The 21,349-nt window shown below is 47.4% G+C and overlaps 1 protein-coding gene across 1 annotated transcript; it reads right to left on the bottom strand.

Moving 5' to 3' along the window:
• Nucleotides 1-407: 407 nt before the first annotated feature.
• LOC115097867 (plasminogen-like) lies at nt 408-12,162 on the bottom strand. Its single transcript, XM_029613998.1, has 5 exons — nt 12,108-12,162; nt 11,363-11,516; nt 10,878-11,128; nt 2,577-2,698; nt 408-843 (listed from the first exon to the last, which is right to left on the bottom strand). The coding sequence occupies exons 2-5, from the start codon at nt 11,425-11,427 to the stop codon at nt 682-684; spliced, it is 600 nt and encodes a 199-aa protein (XP_029469858.1). The 5' UTR covers nt 11,428-11,516; nt 12,108-12,162; the 3' UTR covers nt 408-681.
• Between the last annotated feature and the right edge of the window lie 9,187 nt (nt 12,163-21,349).

Below are 21,349 nucleotides of genomic sequence, written 5' to 3'. Positions count from 1 at the left end.
CCTACCATCGCAACCCGTTCCATCGGGTCCTTAGGTACTGAGCCAACCACCGATGCCTCCCCCACCTGGTTTTCCAGTCTCACAGTTCTGTGTCCTCACCCATAATGCTGCTACAGTGCCAGCCAGCAGGAGACCCTTTACATCAGCCACTTCTCAGCTGAAGTCTTTTCATCTAATGCACAAACTAAATATCACAATTACGCTGTACTGAAACATGATATGACTGAGATGCATCATTTTTCACTGCATATTTGAGGACTCATGCTACTCTACATTTAGCTCAAGCCTAAATACTACACAAACTTTAAAAACTTAGAATAAGTAGGAAAGGAAGCAATAGTTATCTGCTTTTCTTTTGTGCTTATGCACGTGACTGCTATTTATTTTTGTTTATTTTATTTAAAAGATTTTATATACCGTCATTCGTAATTACATCACAACAGTGTACGATAACCTTAAGGCTTAAAATGCATCAACAGAAAAACAACCATCTAAATACAATAATAAAGGTATAACACCATTTAAGAAACATTCACATACACAGTGCATTCGGCAGAGGCAATTAAATCTCAGTAAGAAACTAAGCTTGAACTCTATCAATAAAGGCTTGCTCAAAGAGCAGAGCCCAGGAACCATGCTCCAATCCCCCACCTCCCTCCCCCAAGCCTTCTGCGTGCCATGTCAAGTGAGAATGTGGGACTTGATCCACGCCACAAAGGGCCCGGTCCTGACAAAGGCAGAGTTCGGGCTGGCGAAGCTGAAATTCTGCTCGGAGGGAAGAATTCCAGCAAGGTAGAAGGTTGCATCCTTGAATGGGCAGACCAGGGAAACTCCAGCGTCCATCTGAGGAGAAAAGACATCAAGAGAGGCATATCAAGCCCCAAGTACTCGACCCCATGTGTGTTCCCAAGCACCTGAGAGAGAGAGGGCAGGAGAAGCCTTAAGCTCCCAGTGAAAAGCGTTATGGCAAAGGTGCCTTCGGGAGCGAAAGAGAAGAAAATGGTAGACATTCTGATCACAAAGAGGGTCGACTGAAAACTTTATTGAGCTCGGACAGGGCAGCAGGTTCAGAAGCTCAGTTCATCCACATTCTTTCTGGCCTCTTAGAGTCCTGAACAACAACTACTACTGGGAGAGCGGGTACACGTCAGAACCCGTAACACGCAGGAGGAGGCACTGCCACAGGATGCTCCATCACTGACCTCTACTTCCCCCACAGAAATACCTGGAAACGCACCCTGCCCGAGCAGCCTTTTATTCACCTCTGGTAGTGCTCAGGCTGGAAACTGCTGATTCTTGCTTCAGGGCTGGCGTGATTCCAGCAGGAGTGTGACTGCACCTCCCCAGCTCTCGTTATAATTAAGATTGATTTTTCTTTGAATACTTGTAAATCTTTTCCCCTTTTTGCCCAATCAGCAGGAGTGCGCTCTGTTTCAATCTTTCTCTATGCAGCATGGAAATCTCTTAAAAAAAAATCCTGCTCTGAAATCAGTCCACAGCCAGGAATGCGAGATCCATAAACCATGGCTCCTGCTGGGACCCCGCTAATATGGATCCTATATGGCTACAGATACTAAAGGTTTTCCTGCATAGGGAGGGTCATTTTAAATAAGATGCACACATGCATAAGCCGGTGCACCTACAGTTACCCTTGTATTTTATAATCTGTGCAGCAGGAGCCACTCAGTTTATATAATACTACGTATCACCACCCCAAACATATATACATATGTTTCAGTGCATGCACAGTTTTTAATGCAAGCATCCACATGTCTTATACACCTATTTTATAAAAGTGCACACATATATTTTGCTCATTAAATAACTAACACATGCATGTAATAATCCTCAGTTTACATGCAGAGGCAGGTATTTCATAAAGTTGGCTGATGTATGCGCATATCTCGCTTATAAAATACTCGGGCACGTACTTCTGAGCAGCAGTTTGCTAAGACCTCCACCAGTTGGCCCATATCTTCACCTATTCACCCACACCCTAAGCTCCTCCCCGTCACCCAAAAACTACAGACAAAAGAGAAGTCAGATGTAATATCTGCACCTTCATTGGCAGGGGTAAAACACGCGTGCATGTTTATTGTTTAATGATGTCTGCACATACTCCATTTATAAAATACATAAATGAGTGTGTATGGGCAGGTCCTGCCCCAGGACACCCTCCAAACATCTTCCTCCGAGCATGCTTTTCCGTGCAGCTCCCGCCCTTCTCAGAATGCAGAGGCTGATTGTACGTGCACATAGTTATCTGGTACAGCATGTATATACCATTTTTAAGATGGAGTTGCAGAAATGCACTGCTTATCACTGGGATAAGCAGCTTGGAATCTGTCTACCCCTTGGGATCCTGGCAGGAACTTGTAGCCTGGATTGGCCACTGTTGGAAACAGGATACTGGCTAGATGGACCTTTGGTCTGACCCAGTATAGCAAATCTTATGTTCTAAATGACAGCAGCATGCTGCTAGTTACCTGCTACAGCAGGCATATAATAAGTGAGAGCAAAGTGCTGATTGTTAACTGGTACAGTATATTTGTGAAGGTTATAGCGCTGCTGATTACCTGGTACAGAGTGGCTCCAGGAACTGACATTTCTATGCAGAGTGACAAGTTCTGGGACAGACCAAGGCAGCTGGTAGGGGAGCTCACTGTCCCTCCTGTTTTCTGGATTGAACCAAAGTTGACTGTATAAAGAAAACCAACAAAGACTTTACTTTCTGTTCAAGACGAATTTGCTTCTTCCCATCGCTGCTGGATCACAGATGACCTTCAAGGAATTTTGAATCCTCCTTCTTACAGAGTTGCTATTTAATACATGACTGATGCAACAGATAGCCTGAAAACCTCATTAAGTAACATTGAGATAACGAGGAATAAGTTGACATGGAAAGCATGTGTTTAGCAGGTCCCAGACTGCTGTTTTGTCATGCACAATTTTTACATCCTTAAAACAGGCAGCTCTAACCTTTAGCCAGGCACAAGTTTTCCCTGCTCAAAAGATTTTACAAAATCGTTAAATAACCCAGTTTCTGGAAGGAGATTTTTAGCCAATCCTAGTTCTAAAGTTTATACCCTCGTGCAGGTACAGCACAATCCGCTAGGGCAGGGGTGCTCAAAGCGGTCCTGTGTATGCAAAGATTTCTCATGCATATTCATTAGGGATATCCTGAAAAAACAACTGCCTGAGGGGGGCCCATAGGACCGGTTTGAGCACCCCTGCCCTAGTAGATTGTGGTATTTGTAGTCCCTGCTTCTTCCACTAAAAATCAGCATTACATGTACCAAAATAAATCAGAAGTGAGGTATCAAAAAGCCAAATCTAACCTAAAGTCTTCCTCCTGAGATGGGATCAGTTGACGGCTCTGAATTTGCTGGTTACCGGCTTGAAAACCACACTCTTTAGCTATTGGGGGCATCCATTTTGTGCCCAAAAGCAGAAACAAGGATACCAATGTCAGCTCTTGTAGTAGAATGGGGGGTTGAGCTGCATCACCTGCTGTTCTGCCTACTGGTCACAAGCTGGATGTCCCCCCCTGTCCCCCCAGCAGCTCAGGAACTGGATTTTCAAACAGGCTTACCAGCAACATATCTTTTCTTTTTTTATGACTAGCTTCCAGCCAGAAAGAGGCCTCATCTCCTGGACGCTAAAACTGACAGTTGTAAGGACATAAAGTTGTCCTTTAACTGGGGCGTCTCTGGATACTCCCGCCTTTTGCGCAAGAAATGGGATCTCAGCCTTCAAGTAATCCCTCAGTCCTCTCTGCCTATCCACATCTGATGTCATAGTTCCATACTAATGACATCACACCTGGTGCCACCATGATAGGACGTGATGCCACCATGAGTCACTTACAGGTGTGAGTAGAGCCTCCAGTTATTCCTCTTCTTTTTTTTTTTTTTTTATCATGGCATTGAACATGTGCCATGCGTGAAGGCCACAGAGCATGTTTTTGGAACATGTAGCATGCATGCTGCACATGTGAAACACATTTGTATTTCTGTCTGGGATATTTCTTTCCCAAAAATTGAAAACCTTCCAATTGTTAACAACAGAAATCCCAATTAGCTATTTTTCAGACAAGGGGATAAGAAAACCCGAGTGCTAAATTCTACAAAGAAGAAGGAAAATTGCCATGGGTTATGACTTCCATCCGAATGTAGGGTTGCTAGGTTTGAGAAATAGAAGAAAAAATGGCCAGTCCCTTTACCCCTTCCCCCTGGATCTTCTCTTTCCCTCTGCTCCACAACCAACTCCTTTCCCCTCCACAATCTTCTCTTCCCGCAGGGGCCGTGCCTATGTCAAGCAATGGTGATGGCAAGGACTGAACCAGTGCGCATGCTCTGCTCCCAGGCCTCTCGCTGGCCCCACCCCCTTCTGGCTTTTGTACAGGAGGTGGGGCCTGTGAGCAGAGCATGCACTGCCTCAGACCTAGCCCAAATATCTTAGCAACTTGTCACTGTTGCTGCCACCATGGCCAAGGAAGAAAAGGTCCACGGGGAGGGTAGATCAGGAGATGGGAGGAGTTCTGGAGGATGGTAGAAATGTTTTGCTGCAGAAGCCCATGGTCAGGAAAATACCAGCAATTACATCGGCAATTGAAAGGTTCTAATGGCTGCCGGTCTCCCTTGATGAACACCAGCCAGCCCAGACAAATACCATCCTATTGGCTACCCTATCCAGCAGGTGGAAGAATGCAAAACTGACAGAGGTGACTCTCATCACATGACCTGGCTGGCTCAGGCTCCTCAGCATTAATATTTCCAAAGCAGATGACTTCAGAGAATATGTTTGAAGTACTACATACCATATATATGTAATAACATAGCAGGTGATCCACGAAAATCACCAATTGGTCCACTGAGTCTGCCCAATTATTTTTGTCTACACTGCCAAGGATATATCCCAGGTGCCAACTGGAGAGCATGACCGCTCGTAAGATATTTCTCCTTATCAAGGACAGTTTTAGTCACTTCCTCGTGTATAGTCTACCATCTTGGAAAGATGAGCATGCAAGAACCTCCACTTAGTTGACATCCAGCACTCATCTCTTCCCATGCCTAATCACATGGGGGGAGTCATGGCAATGGTGACACCTGGAGGCTGGATTAAGGGCCCATGATTGTGGAGTTCCAGAAGCAGCCTTGGTGCATGGCCCCTGTCTGAGGCCAGTAGTTGCAATGGCTGGGCTAAGTGAATTGGGTGGGAAATATAAATAGGAGAAATATCCCCTGGTAGTTGCAAGTGAAGGCTTGTGATGCCAGATCCCATCCCCAGTTCCAGCTGAAAGAAGCAGAAGGAGCTAAGCCCTGCCCCCCTGATATCACTGAGTCTGGGCCAGAAAGCTGATTCCAGCTGAGGTTGCTGCAGCCACAAGCTCTCAAAGATTTAATTGCTAAGCTCTCTGCTCAATAACATAATCATTTTTTTCTCTCCTTGTTAATAAAGGAATCCTTGCCACCTTTTGTTGCTGAATTGGTCACAAGACATAAATGACCCTTAGGCATTGCTGCCTGCTGTGCTTTTCAATCACACAGTTGAAAATGGCTCCCTATTCACCTTCTAATCCCCAGTATTGGGAGCATAGCAGGTCCAGAATCTGCCCTTGGGCAGTACCAGACTATCAGGCCCACTACTGGCTGAGATCAGTTCGGAGAGGAAGACCTGCTCCAGGTGGGCCGATAGGGACACATTGAGCCCATCACAATGGAAAAGAACAGGATTGGCTCACCCGGTCCCTTCTGACATGGAGATCACCCCAGGTACAAGCAACTCCAATGAAGAGAAATTCCACCTGGGTATTAAAGCGATCCAATCAGTTTGTGTTGCTACTTTTGTTTCCATTCAGCTTTATGTATGAATGAGAACTTAGAAAACTCCCTAGGTCAAATTCTCCTGAATAATTAAGGGTAAAGAAGAGGCCAGGTGTATTAAATGTCATCAAGTGACGGGTACTTTGGCACACAGGTTGTTTCTTTGCCCTGTATTAAGACCATTTTGGATGCAGGTGCTTGCACTAGTAGTTCAATGTACTGGCTCTTCTATTGGGTGGACAGGCAAGTTGCTTCTCTCTGGTTTACGAGGAGCCCTTCCCTTTGTCTTTGGATAAAGTTGGCCATACTGCAATATTGCTGGCATGCCGCACTATCTTAGCTGACTGGATAACACCAGATACGGCACTCAACCTGTGGGCCTGGTTTGGGCGGCTGGCATTTTCCATGCAAATGGAATGGCTGGTTACCCTGAACAGCGAGAGAGAAAGGGATCTGCTATACCAGTCTTGTTGGTCAACCTGTTATGGCCTATTACCGTCGGATCTTCAATCCACTTTAACTGCAGCTGGATATCAGTCCTCTTGGAAGTGATTGGAACTTTTACGCCACCTGGTTTGTCTTATGACTTGAACCTTGATCTGTGATCATTGTCTATTACGGGGGGTTGCACTTTGAAAGGAAGGTTGATGTCTCTTCATTGCAAATGTTGGGCAATACTATTCATGGAGGGGGTAGTCTCCCAGGGTAGGGGGGGGGAGGGGGTTGTATGTAATGTGTGGAGTGTTTGTGGTTGTCTGTGTTGTGACTGGGCGGTGGGATATGATTGGAGTTTTCTTTGCTTCTCTTGGTCCGGAGGACCTCAAAAGGAGAGTACACGGGGTGCTGTTCCAGTTGACCTTGTTATGTTGGGGAATTGCTCTTGTAATGTGCTTTGCTATTACTCTTTGATTCGAATTGTGCTCTTTTTCCCAGAGTTTGGTTCTTGATTGTACCTGGGTTGCTCTTTAATAAAAATGATTTTGACAAAAAAAAAAAAAGAAAGAGGCCAGATTGTCAGCTGAAGTAGCCGGGTCACAGGAGGAAGGTCTTCACTGCCTGTTCTGGATTCTGTTGAGGATAGTAACCAAAGGGCTGGACTCTCCTCAACTAAACCTCTCAGAATGAAGTTCCTTTTCTAAGTGATAGGTATGGATTAGAGGGGAAGAGGAAGCTGTATCTGGAAGACATACTGCAGCTCACATATCTTGGGCTACGGGCATTATACTTCTGACTTTTTAAATTCCTAGCACCTTGCTCAGGTTCTCTCCTCACAGGCCGAGACCTCCCCTTCAGTGTTTTCCCCCAGGAGAGTTCCCTTTTTCCATAAAAATGTGCTGTGAGGTTGTCCACCCCACAGGTGACTATGGAGAAATTACTACTTACTTCCTTTTCCTTAGAACGGACAGGTGAATCCAAAACCAGTGGGTTATGCACCTCTACCAGCAGATGGAGACAGAGCAAAGCTGACATCACAGTATATATACCCCTGCACGGACATCAGCCTGCCAGTATTCTCTACAAAAGCTGTGGACAAACTAACAAAACTTGATTATTAACAGATAACCATTACAGCACTGATCCAACAGGAAAAACTGAGCTCAGACAATGAGTGTAATGACAGTAATCTAGGGACTGGATTGACACTCCCTGGAACACACAGCCACCCAGGAGGACCATAGCACAACCATTCGGCAGCTAAGGGTGGAAAGTTGGCTTCAACTGTCTGTACTAAGGAAAAGGAAATTATCAGGTAAGTAGTATATTCTCCTTTCTTAGTGTACAGACAGGTAAATCCAAAACCAGTGGGATGTGCCAAAGCTACTCCCGAACAGGGTGGGAGGCTGCCCGTGGTCCACTCAAAACTGCACGTGCGAAGGCCGTTCCTCCCTGACCTGCACATCCAAGCGATAATGCCTGGAAAAGGTGAGTAAGGAGGACCACGTCGCAGCTCAGCAAATGTCGATGGGAGACAACAATCTAACCTCCGCCCATGACATTGCCTGAGCCCTAACCTGAAGGGCAATGGCTGCACAGCATCCGTGACCATGACTACCTCCTTAATCCAGTGGGATATTATAGCCTGCAATGCCGGCCCACCATGGAGTATAAACAGCCAGTCCATCTTTCTGAGAGGTTCAGAAACTTCCAAATACCTCTTGATATCCAAGGGCCATAACAGGTGAGATTCCTCCGCATCATTTTCCCTAGACTGAGTCAAGTGAAAATCCAAGACCACTTTTAGTAAAAAAAAGAAGAAACAGTACGCAGCTGTATCACCCCTGAAGTCACTCATAGAAACGGCTCCCGGCAAGACAGATACTCGATGAGCAGAACAAATTGTCACAAGAAACACTCTCTTTTTAAGGTCAGTAACCTCTAGGAAAGGTTACACATCGGTCAAAAATAAGACTCCACAAGGGCACTGGTAACTGCAAGGGAGGATGAAGATACTTCATTCTTTTCAAGAAATGAGCCACATCTGGATGAGCCGACAAGGGCCCACCATTCACCTGATCTCAAAAACAGGTAAGAGCCACCACCTGTACCTTTAAGGAATTAAGGGCCAACCTTTTACTCAATCAATCCTGCAAAAATTCCAAAATGAGCAGGATCTTAACCGAATGAGGAAGAACCCCTCGATATTCACACCAAGCCTCAAACACTTGCCAAACTCACACATAGGCTAAGGAAGTGGAGAACTTTGCCACCTTGCTGCGAGCGAGAATCACCGCTTTATTAACCGAGCCCTCTCAAGGGCCATACCACAAGACAAAATCTAGTCGGATATTAGTGAAGAACAGGCCCCTGCCATAGCAGATCCATGTGTACCGGAAACCAGAGGGGAGATTCCACCAGGAGCCTTCACAGATCTGCATACCACGGTCTCCTGGGCCAATCTGGTGCCACCAGAAGCACCAACTTCCTGTGACTCTCTATCCTCTGAATCATTCTGCCCAACATGGGCCATGAGGGAAAAGCATTCAGCAGCTTGCCCTCTGGCCACTCTTGCACGAGAGCATTGATGCCCAAGAAGTTTGGATCTCTCTTGCGACTGAAGAATCAAGGAACTTTTGCATTGCTAGAAGTCGCCAGTTAGTCCATAAACGGAAGGCCCCAGCAGCCCACTATTAGCTGAAATGCCTCGTTTGACAATTTCCATTCTGCTGGTTCCAGACTCTGTCTGCTGAGAAAGCCTGCTCTCACATTGTCTTTTCCCCACAATGTGCGAGACTGGGATATTCTGAAGATGCACTTCCACCCATTAGAAAAGACTGTAGTCCTTGAAAAAAATTCTACCCAAGAAAAGGCAGAGGGATCCATGCCTAAACCAGGGGGCATCTGTCCTGTGCCCACTGAACTACCATCCCCCACTGACAAACCAGTTAGAGGAGCTCCAGAGTTAGGCAACCCTTCTGGCAGCTCTTTTCCCAGTCTCGCATCAGCCTGGGAAGAATCAGCCTTAGTAAAATCAGACAAAGGCAATTCCCCCTAAGTCTCCAAGCAACGCTGACACAAGTTAGAGGGAATGCCAGGCTGAGATGCCCAAATATGACAAGCAGCACAGAGGGTAAGGTGCTTTGGTCTCTTTGCTATAGGCGCCAATAGTCTATCAGTATGCTGAAATAAGCATCTGAGGAGTGTGCGTCCAGCTGTTACCGCACTGCAAAAAACTAGGCATTCAAAATTTAGGAGCTCATCACTGTACCCTGATGGGCACCCAAAACTGGACTCCCAAGAGGCCGCACCGCTTGTGCACATAGATAAGCGTATGTGAATAGGCATACAGATGGACGACTCTAACCAGCTGGACGCCCAACCAGGTACCCAACCAAGCATCTAACTAGGCGCTTAAATAGGTGCACAAATTGGACACACAGCCGGATGCACTCACACAACCTGACAGAACTGAAGAGGGTAGCCTAATGCACAGGAAAAAAAGCACACAAAACACCACCATGGCCTACCGTGCAGCAAACAAGAAAAGCCTGAGAGCAGGGCCTAGCCAAAAGGCTGCTCAACCCACCAGGCTGTTCATGTCCCCCAAACTCCCACGAAGGCAGGAACGACTGTTGGATTGGTGCACCGAGCACAGAGACTGAAGGAGAGAGCCCATTCCCGGCTGAGAACAAAATCAGTCTCCAGCTGCAGGGGGAAAGGGCATATACCTTCGCCACCATGCTCAGCTTCCTGCACCCGTTGCCTTTCAGCTGTTGTTTTTTTTTTAACAGCTAAATCCACGCCGGCCAAAAACCAGTTTCTGGACCAAGGCAGTCATTTGAGGGAGGGATTCAAGGATATCGCCTCAGGAATTCTCGACTGAAGGAGGAACCATAAGGTATCACCACAGGAGAGTGGGGCGAATTAAATTTCCTTCTTCTTTTCTCCTTCTAAAACTTAAAGCAATCCCCAGTAAGGATATGCATGTCTACCATCTACTGGAGACGGAGAATACTGGCGGGCTGATGTCACTGCAGGAGTATATATATGTGATGTCTGCTTTTCGCTATCTCCATTTGCTGGTAGAGGTGCATAACCCACTGGTTTTGCATTCATCTGTCTACATGCTAAGAAAGTACATGTTGTTGCAAAGTGCATTGAGATCCTGACTGGGTGAAAGAAGGCAAAGGAATCCAGGCGATCCAGGGGAATAGTAAGAAATGGACTCTCTTAATGCTCCCTTTGAGTTCCCCTGGCTCATGTTTTTTGTGTAAATGCTAGGGGCATTCTTTTCCACTCTGACCTGCTGTTTTGTAGACATTCACCCCCAGAGAAACTGTCCATGGACCCTTCCTCCCCTCTGGGGCCTGCAGCAATGGTTTGGCTAGTAAAGCTCATTCTTGGGGAGAGAGATAGTTAAGTTTGGTAACCATGGACAATAAGACCCTGGGACTCTCAGAGTCAGCTAGCTAGTAATATTTCCAGAGAACACAACGCTAAATCCCTGTTCCCCTTCCCATTGTTACCTCTGCCTACACCCCCTTCTGAAAATACCTTCTGCCTGTGAATAATAAGCTGCCTTTGATACTCTGAGGGAATAGTACTTGGCCTTACGGTTGTTTGATGTCCATGCTGCAGTCCAGCATGTAGTTTCAGGGAGGAGCAGCAGAAGTGGATCCGGGAGGCAAATGGGGAGAACAGAGGAAGAAAACCAGACGGGTTCTGCCAGTCGGACCAGAACAATACTGGGGCTGTCAGACACCATCGAGTGGCTGGGGTGTACAATGATCTCTGCCACATCCCGCTGCACATTGTAAGAGTTCCTGCTGCCTCCGCCCAGGAGCACAGAGTATCGGGAGGGAGCGCTGAAGATAAGGGGGACAAAAAACATTACTGTAGGAATATGGAAAGTATTCTAGCAGGCTCACCATTCTGCCTTTTACTATTCACTTAAACAACCATATTTGAGCACATGTGCAAAGACAGATCAAGTTGTGACACAGAGAAAGGGGGAGGTGACTGGCAACACAAGCAAAAGCAGGAGGTGAGTTCTGAAAGCAATAGGACCCAGGAGACAGAAAGTCAGATCCTGCTGTTACCTGGCATTGACACAGCTGGCACTGCTCAGCACCCAGCTTTCTGAGACTAGGCTGCCCAGGCACATGGGGAGCCCGTTTTCCTGGAGGCTGATCTGCCACGGCCACTCGGTATTAATGTCAAACAGCACCGGGCCCTCTGTGCAAGATCCACCATCTATGCAGGTACAGAAACAGGCAGCCTGAATTAGTGTCAGTAATCCAGGGTAATGGCTCCTCACTGTCTCTCTCCCACCTCAGTCAGCCTGCATCTAATGCGGGGCCCTCTGGTGGTATTAGCTGGCTGTTGGTTGAGATTGTAAAGATTCAGAGAATGCAGGCTCTGTCCCATTACTTCTCTTCCCTGTGCTTATTTCTGGTTCTCTGTGCTCCAGGTGGGCAGCTGTCCTATAGTTTTAACTCCTAACTCCCAGCCACATGCGTGTGAGTCCCTCTCTCTCTCTTTGATTTTGGTTCCTCTAACCTTTCTACTTCCTTTCACAGAGCCCCTGGTAGCAGAAGTGGTTTCTGTAGCGAGAACACCGGCTCACCTGACTGGCGAGCCCACTCTGATTCTGCCTTTTCTGACAGTGAAAGCCCCCAGGCCCTCCCGTTCAGAAAGACACTGCACATTAAAAGGGCAATAATAAAAAAATTGCTGGTGGAGTTCACAGCAATAATCAAAGCACTTTGATTATTAGCCAACGAAAAAAAAAAAAGTCCCCGCAGAGACTGTGCCTGCTTGCTCTGTTTGAATAATCAAACCTACAGGCGTTGCCCCTCTCTCCGCCGCCAGCATCTTCCGGTAAACGTATGGGCGTTGCTGAAGAACACGCATGTTCTTACCCGCAGACAGGTTGGGCAGTATTTAAAGCCCCCACTTCCATGGGTAAAATGCTTGGAAGATTGCCATAGATGGACATTCCTCATTACATTGTGCATAGGGTAAGTTTTACATAGGCTCACACACTTTAATTAAGTCCATGATGTTTAAATTAAAACGATAAGGAATTTAACACTGGGGAAGTATGCTGGACTGAAACAGAATGCTTCATGAAATCAGCCAGAGTTACCAAGGAACTGATGAGTCATGCTTTGAATCAGTCCTGATTTCTAAGCCCCCTTCTCTAGGTGTTCAGGGATTTTGCATGCATAGATAAATGCAGGACTGAGGGAGCATGCCCTTTGTGACTTGGAGTTGGTGGGCAGCTTTGTGAATGTTGCACGTGCCCTCCACAGTGCCTCACCAATGGGCCTCAGGGTAGATGAGTTCCCTTGCCCATTCAATCTTTTTGTCTCTGCTGAGACTGAGAATGAGGACGCCAGGTAGCATAGGGCCATTTGTGGTTGTGAGTTTAGTGATGTGAATACCTGGCTGCTGGGGCATGGATTAGAAAAACTGTTTTATGTAGGTCACCATGCAGCCGTCAGATCGTTTTAGTCACTATTCACCTGACCCAATAGACTAGAAATATGTTTCTTTGTTCAGGGCTTTGTTTTGGGTACTTGCCAGGTTCTTGTGGCCTGGATTGGCCACTGTTGGAAACAGGATGCTGGGCTTGATGGACCCTTGGTCTGACCCAGTATGGCATGTTCTTATGTTCTTATGTAGGTGAACAGAACCATCCAGACTCTTGAGCTTTGTGGACTTTAGAGAAATCTTGTTGGTTTTAGGATCAGTCAGCTTTAGAGAAGTCAGTTTTAGTTTTAGAAGTCAGTGATGTACAGAGAATTTTGTGTCCCACCAAAATTATTACCTCTCTTAGCCAACTCTGTCAATTTCGGCTCATATTTGCAATTTCTTTACTACTCTGTTACAACAGAGAGACAACGGGACTCCTGTTCTTTGCATAGGTGATGCCATCATACAACAGGTTAAGCACTTTCTTGTGCAATCAGCTACAGAAAGAACAGCTCCTGAGCTTTGTAGGCTCTTTTCATCATCATGCAGCATCATGTAAACAGTAGAAAGTAAGACATTCCACTGCTGGGTAGAGATGGGAAAGTTGACATGAGTCAATTTTCAGAAAATATATATTGCCTAATTAAGTGCCTGCAGGTAGGCACCTTCATTTAGGTAGTTAATCAGCCCAGCCCTTTGCTTTTATCTCACAGCCCTTCACTCAGCCTCCCGTGCCACATAGCGTACATATTTCTCTGTCATTCTGCTGCTCTGTATTCACTTTTGTGTCTTCTATTTTGCATCTGTTTTGTGAGGTGTTGGCAATCTGATCAGTTGAACCGGCCGTGCGTGGATTTATTTGGTACAGATATTCTCCCTTCCCACCACTAATCACTCATAAACCTTGCATTGTCCACAGGTCAGATTTCCCTCCAGGTGTCTAGATGCCCACAAAGTTTGGTTCACCTACCTCTAGCCATTTCCAAATTCTATAGTAGGGGAGACACATACACATACAAACACATCTTGTACGATCTGCTATGTCTCTGTTCTTTACAGTACTGAGGCTAGAAAAGGGGACTTAAATTATTAACCTGAACATGGGTGACTTACCACGTACAAGCATGCAACCAGCTCACCATCGCACAGTGATCTTTATCACCAATGAAACATTTTAAGTTTCATCACAAATCTGTACAGTGTGGCGGATCCCTGCCTACGCTGCAGAGGACTGTACAGAACTATCCAGCCATCACTCACGTGCCACCACCACACTGCTGATGTCCAGCGAGAAAGACGCCGCTTTCTCATTCTCCTGGTAAGCCCGGATCAGCTCCTGTGCCACCACGTCACCGCCTAGGCCCGGAGGTGATGCACTGCGGTTGCAAAACTGCAGCTGGAAATGCACCGTGAAAGGACTCGACCTTGGCAATCAAACGAGAAATGCTTGCATAAATAAAGATTTCCCTGTTCCGACACGATATTCCCTATCCATGAAATACCAGTATCAGAATAACTCCAGCATCAGTACAATACCAGCATCAGAATACCAGCCACGGTAAATATCAGGTTCAGTACATTATTACCTGTATCAATATATTCTATATTGCCCTATATCAGGATTAAATAGGTATCAGTATAGCATCATTATCACTGGATCATACATTACCAGTATCACGGAGCCATCCCACAGTACCTGAGGGCAAACACAGAGCTATTCTCATAGTTTTTGTTCAACAAACTGTTCTCAAAAAGGTTTGCAATCTGAAAGAAAGAAGAGACACATGGTATGAAAGATAATTGCTAATGTTGCCTTCTATGCTGGATTTGTATTTTAGATTCAGTTGCTCGTCTTTCCAAACCCGACCTCATGGCGAGTTACAATCAGGTACCGTAGGTATTTTCCCTGTCCCCAGGTGGCTAAGAAGTAGGACACACACGTGCACGCATTTGCTGGCCAGCGCACACGGACACAGCAATTTTAAAACATGCGCATGTATGTATATGCGCGTATTAGGGTCGCCAACTGGCTCCAGATTTTCAGGACAAGTGGTTCCAGTCCTGGTTTTACCACACTGCATGCTGGGACTTATTCTGATTTCCCTATTGCATTCCCTAAGAAAAGTAAGACTATAGGGGAGTAAAACTAGGACTGGATCAACCTGTTCTGAAAATCTGGAGCCAGTTGGCAAACCTAGCGCATATACAACTGGCTATTCACGCATACATGTGCACACACGTGCATGCAAATGCCGCCTTGCTTGCGGAAGTGGGGGGGGATTTTACTAGACACGCATGCCGACTCAATTACCTCTTTTCCCAGTTTGTGTCCAGTTGGCCCCAGTAAAGGAGAGGAATTCCTAACCCCCCCCCCCCTAACTAACTCACCTCCCTTTTACCCTATTAGCCCCGAGCCATAAAACCTTGCTGACTACCATATTTTTCTTTATTTTACAACATACACACTGTCCTTAGCAGAAGTAAAAGTTGCCCGGTCGGAGATCCTGGCATGTGCTTATGGAGCATAAAGATTTATATGCAGACTTCATGGTGCAGTTCCGTCCCGCCCATGTCTCACCCATGCCCCACCCCTTTTGGTGAAAATTTTTTTGTGCGCGTACCAGGAGATACGTGCGTACCAGTGCAGGTTTTAAAATCCACGTGGCACACACCACGCCGAGTCTCGCGCTTATCTCCCGGCTTCGGTGCACATATGGGCTTTAAAATCTACCAGTAAATTTGTTCCTGAGGCAATGGAAGGTGTGCCAAAGGTCATAAAAAGCATGAACCAGATTTGAACCCTGGCTTCTCTAGTGCATAAAACTGGTGACCTGGCAGCATCCGGAGATGCAATTTTAATGTCCATCTTGCTTCATAAATGCAACTGCAGAAAAGGACCGACCTGATTCGATACCTGTATTGAGAATGTCGGTATATAAAAATCCGAAATAAATAAATAAATAAATAAGGACCATCTAGTCTGTCCAATTCTGTTCCTGGTACAGTGCCATACACCCCAGCTGATTTCTGGTTTTCCCCTCACTTCTTTTCAGCTCGAGATCCTCTGTGCTTATCCCCGGCTTTCTTGAATTCCATTACCACTTGTGTCTCCACCATCTCCATTGGGGGGCTGTTACATGCATGCTTCCACCACCTTTTCCTGATGTGGCTCCTGAATTTAACCGCTTGGAGTCTCATATCTTGACCTCTTGTTCTAGAGCACTGACTCTCAACCTTTTTTTTTTTGTCGGAGTAGCTAGTGGTTAGAGCTACAAACCAGGAGACCAGTGTTCAAGTCCTGCTGCCGCTCCTTGTGACCTTGGGCAAGTCACTTTACCCTCCAATGCCTCAGGTACAAATTTAGATTGTAAGCCCTCTGGGGATAGGGAAATACCTACACTTCCACCAGGCCAACCGTCCTACCAGAAACTCCCTTGCTGGCACCCTCCACACCCCTTCACTCAAAATTGCTCACCTCACAAACACCAGAGCGAGAGCCTTCTCCATCGCCGGCCCCACCCTCTGGAACTCCCTCCCCACCGAGCTCCGACTAGAACCTTCACTTAATCAATTCAAAAAAGGAATCAAGACCTGGTTATTTAAACAGGCCTATCCCAACGCCTCTCAACCCTAGCATATGACTTCTCCTCAACACTCATTTTTTCCCTCTCCCTAGTACAGTGTCCCCCCGCCCCCCTACACACCCTCCCTCTCCCTCACCACCCCCCATCCAACTTATGGCTTCCTGATATTCAGTCACCACCTCTCCTTCCCTCGCCACCCCCTGCCCCCTTGTACAGTTCCTACCCCACCCCGCCTCCCCTATGCGCTTCATCGCCCACCCCCGCGCTACCCCCCACTTTTGTCGTCTCTTGTATATAATTAATTATGTCCAACTTGGTTAACCATATGTAATCTCATTTAATAACTGTGGCGCCCGTTGGCTCTACAGTAAAGTTGTCACCTTTTAACTTTCTATCCTTCCTCCATCTATCATTGTAATTTCCTTTCTCAGTTGTCTATAAACCGACATGATGTTTTTTTTACGAATGCCGGTATATAAAAGTTATAAATAAATAAATAAATAAATAAATAAATACATAAGTACCTGAATGAAATCCACTTTGAAGTGCTGAGAAAAGTGTAAAAAGCGGAATATAAAAAAATCTAAATCTGACAGATGATGCTCATATGTGTGACACATGACCATCACCATGCTAAACTTTAACATGTTCTCTGCATCCACAGGAACACCCAATCCCCAAAAATGGGTGAAGAGTAGAAGTAGACTATTTCCCCATACTGATTCAGGTATCATCTCAGTAACAGCAACACAAACTCCCTCCACTATCAGGCGCATTGTAAAATACAACCCCCCCCCCCCCACCACCACCACCAATAACCCAGAATATGAGTAAGCAAACCTGCCATAATATCCCAGCACTAGGTCCAAATACTCAGCAATAGCCCTACCTATGAAAAGGCAGCAGTGCACCACCCATGCATGTCCTATTGCGAAAACACAACAAAGAGTGAGACAAATGCCTGCCTGCTAGTAAAATACCTCACACCTCTGACACACACACAGATCCGACCTTCACCAAATACAGAATAAAAGACCACAAATTACAAATGTGGAGACAAAACTGGAATGGAGACCCCAAAAAGCCACCCCGCGTGCAGTGCAAGAAACTGAAGAATGAGTAACAGAAATACTGTTGTAAGCACGGAGGTGCGGTCACTTGCTCAAGAGGGATTGTGAGCCCTTGGGCCACGGTGCGGCTCAGAGAGGAGCCCCAAGACACACACCGTGGGAGGTGAGAGTGTTCAGACACGGGTTGGAGCTGGAACAAAGGCTGGACCAAGATCAAGACATGGAACATCAGGAACTGGAACAAAGCAGGCTCAGCCCTCCACTGGACTTGCACGCACCGGTGAGACCCAGCAACGCACTGCTGGTCTCAAGAGTAGCCCTCCAGCCACTCGATAGCCCTTCCGGATCCACCGCTTGGGCTGAGGGCAGGAACAAGATGAGACATGGAACTCAGGAACTTGGAAGACTCAGACGAGGACTCGAGGATACTTGGAAGACTCAGACGAGGTTTCAGGATACTTGGAAGACTCAGGCGAGGATTCAGGCACTAGTACAGGGTGAGTACTGCACCGCAGCATGCCCTACACAGCCACCCATGGCTGGTTGCGGACCATGCCGAAAGCGAAGCAGACTCCAGGCGAGAAAGTGAAGGCTTGGAACCGGAAACATGTCGAAGATTCAGGTGAGGCCTGCACTGAAGTGTGCCCTACATGGCCGCCCACAGCTGGTTGCAGACCACGCTGAAGCAGAGCAGGTTCTGGCTTGAGTTTTGGGCATGGACGGAAGCAGGAACAAGGTACTCCAAAGACCGGGAACAGGATTCAAGACTCAGGATTCAAGACTCGGAACTCGGATTCAGGAACAGACCTTGGCATTAAATTACAAGGGCCTTCTGGAGACTTGTGCTACAGACTTGAAGACAGGACTTGTGCCAAAAAGCACCCTACACAGCCCCCATGGGCTGGCCATGGACCACGACGTGGCACGCCAAGAAAGGTGGACAAGCAGGAAACCTGGCAGCAGGATGAAGAGCAGAGATGGGAACATCAAGATCAGGACTGGACATCAGGAACATGGAACACCGGAACATGGAACATCAGGACATGGAACAGGCGACGAAGGAGCTCCGATGAAGAACAAGACCAGGAACATCAGATGAAGGAGACCAGGAACATCTGGAACATCTAACAAGGAGCCATCAAAACATGAGAAGACCACGGAGGACCTTGACTGGAGAGAGACCACAGACAACTGTGAAACCCGATACGAAGGCACCGAGGAGTGAAAGCTGAGCCCTTTTATAAGGCTGGACATGGCACAGGCTGATGAGGTCATCCGTTGGGGCCGTGGGGTTTTTCCCGTCACTGTGTTGTGATTCTGCCCTCTGCGCAGCCTCTTACCTTCTCTCTGCCTACCCCATGGCCTAGAGGCCGCAGTCCCCGGTCTTTCTTGCAGCTGGAGCCACTCCTCAGTCTGCCCTCTGTGGCTTGAGAGCTGCCGACAATGTTGGGCCTGTTCCTCGGCCCCACTCTGCTCTTTGGCGTTAGCAGCAACATGACCGCTGGCCATGGTCCTGCACAACTTCCTGCTTCCTGTTCCTAAGGCGTGGGCTGCATCTCTTCACAAGATTTAAAGGGCTCATGGCCGGATATGCCCTGGGCCCCACCTGATGACTGTTTCCTGTCTTAGCCCTATAAAAGGGCTTCTCCAACACTTCAGCTTTGCCTTGCATTGGAGTTACTTGCTCCTGGAAGTCTCGTCTTCCAGTGCTCCTTCAGGTCTTTGTTCTTCGTTGGAGCTCCAGGTCTCGTCTGCTTTCTGTGTTCATGGCTTCCTGATGTTCCATGTCTTCATGTCTTGAGGTTCCTAGTCCCAGGCTTCCTGATGATGTTTTTACTTCCTGATGTTCCGAGGTTCCGCTCCTCCTTCGCTCGTTCCGAGTCCTCCTGACCCTCCAGCTCCTTTGGTTCTCCAGATGACTCTTTGTTGGGGTAAATCCATCTTGCCGGTTCCTCTTTCTCATCATTGGAGTTTTCCTCTCAGCTGGATTCCCTTCCTGCGCTTATCTCACTCTCTGCGTGACCAGCCTCTCCAGGTTGTGTAGGGCGCGCTAGAGGGACAGGGTGGTCCGCGACCAGTCCCGCGGGTAGATTGTGTAGGGTGCCCTGAGAGACAGTGCCAATGTCCGAACCTTCCCAGCTTCTCGTCTCGTCCAAGAGTCTTCCAAGTTCCTTGTCTCGTCGAGAGTCTTCCAAGATCCTCATCCACTTTCAGAGTCTTCTTGTCTCGTCTTGAGTCTTGAGTCTTCTGTGTCACAAGGCCTCCATCTGCCCAAGGCCTCAGTCCGGCCTGCTGCTTCTTGCCGATTCCTAGTGGCAGATCCGAAAGGGCTGGGAACGGTCGGAGGACTGTTCAAATACCAACATAGTGTTGTTGGCTTCCAGAAGCATGCAGGGCCGGCAGAGGGTCAGACTTAGTCTTCGCCCATGCTGGGACATGCCTTGGATTCATCTGGGGTTGTGCCGAGGCCCAAGGGCCTACATTCCCCTCAAGTTGGGATCGCTCTCCTAGCGATCCCCAACATAACACACTGGCCCTTTAAATAAAGTGAAGAGGCACGTACCCACGCCTAAAGGAGCCCGGGAGGTGGAGGAAGTCGGCGGCAGCACCAGGGCTGTGAAGAGGAGCATCGGCAGCGGCTTCCTAGCCGCATGAAGAGATAGGAACAGCGGATCCTGCCGCAAAGAGGAGGAGCAGCAGCGACAGTCCTGGGCAGCCTAGGCCATGAGAAGACGACCTGCAGCATCAGGCTGGGGCAAGGTGAAATGGGCTCCGCGAGCAGCATCGTAACAAATACATTTCCTCCAACATTAAGTAAAGTACAAAGATAAAAGAAATGCACATTCCCAAAATTGACATATTAAAACTCTTGCACTCCATCACTCCCCCTCCATGCCCCCATTATCTCTTACTCTTCCCAGTTACTCTCTTTTAATAGTCCCCTCACACTCATATTCCTGCCCAGCATTCCCATCTCCCCCCACACACCCTCTTCCCTGTGCTCCCTCTCTTATCTTGCTTGACTTTCCCTGCCCCCTTCCTCCCCTCTCCCCCATCCCTGCCCCAGCTCCCCCAACCCCCTCTTTTCCTCCCCTTCCTGCTCAGTAGCCCCCACACTCCCTCTCTCTTCCACCTCTCCCTATCCAGTATCCCAAACCTCCTTTCCTCCCCCCCCCCCCCCCCCAGGATGGAGATCGTCAGCAGCATTACATTCAGGACCTGTGAGGGACGATAAAGTTAGTGTTCCGTCAGACCCAGAAGAGGAGGAGTTGTTGATGTCTTGTTCTGATCTAGATAAAGGAGGAAACAGCCTCCCACAGGGCTAGAAAGAGGAGAAGGAAGTAAGAGTAGCCTCCCATCAGGCCTGTTCTTCCCACCCAGACTGATGAAGAGAAAGCAGCCTGCTGCTGGCCTTGTGACATACCTTCCAGGTCCTCGCAACACACTAGTGTGTCCCAACACACTTCTTGAGAACCACTGTTCTAGAGCATTCTTTCTTCAGAAAAGGGTTTGCTTCTTGCGCATTATTGATACCTTTGAGGTATTTGAATATGTCTATCATAACCCCCCCCCCCCCACCCCCTGCCTTCCTCTCCTTTAGGGTATATGTATTTAGGTTTTTAAGTTTCACCTTATATGGCTGTTGGTGTAGACCCTTTACCATGTTGGTAGTCCTTCTCTGGACCACCTTCACCCTGTCTATATGCATTTGGATATATGGCCTCCAGAATTGGACACATTCTAGTTGAGGTCTCACCAATGGCTTGTCCAGAGACCTCATTTTTTTTCTACCGTTTATGCCTCTCCTTATGTATCTTCAGATTACAGAAAGTGCATCTCATCCAGACAATTGCTACTAGAAGGCCAGGGGAAATACCTGTCATTCATGAATAACGACTTATGGCCTCTCAGCTTTGGCCCTTTCCTTCCATAAATGAGGTAATGAGTGGTAATG

This window comes from Rhinatrema bivittatum, chromosome 8, assembly GCF_901001135.1.
Source record: "Rhinatrema bivittatum chromosome 8, aRhiBiv1.1, whole genome shotgun sequence".
Lineage (NCBI taxonomy): Eukaryota > Metazoa > Chordata > Amphibia > Gymnophiona > Rhinatrematidae > Rhinatrema > Rhinatrema bivittatum.
The sequence above is the reverse complement of the archived record's forward strand: the minus strand, read 5'-3'. Positions and strand labels throughout refer to the sequence as shown.

Bases quoted from the DNA above. Each gene is read 5' to 3' on its own strand.
- LOC115097867 (XM_029613998.1), bottom strand. From the start codon at position 11,427: ATGTGCCTGGGCAGCCTAGTCTCAGAAAGCTGGGTGCTGAGCAGTGCC. The intron at 2,699-10,877 runs GTAAGGCCAAGT...TTCTTTATACAG, and splicing joins AGCATGGACATCAAACAACC to TCAACTTTGGTTCAATCCAG. The intron at 844-2,576 runs GTAATCAGCAGC...TTTTCTCCTCAG, and splicing joins CTGGAGCCACTCTGTACCAG to ATGGACGCTGGAGTTTCCCT.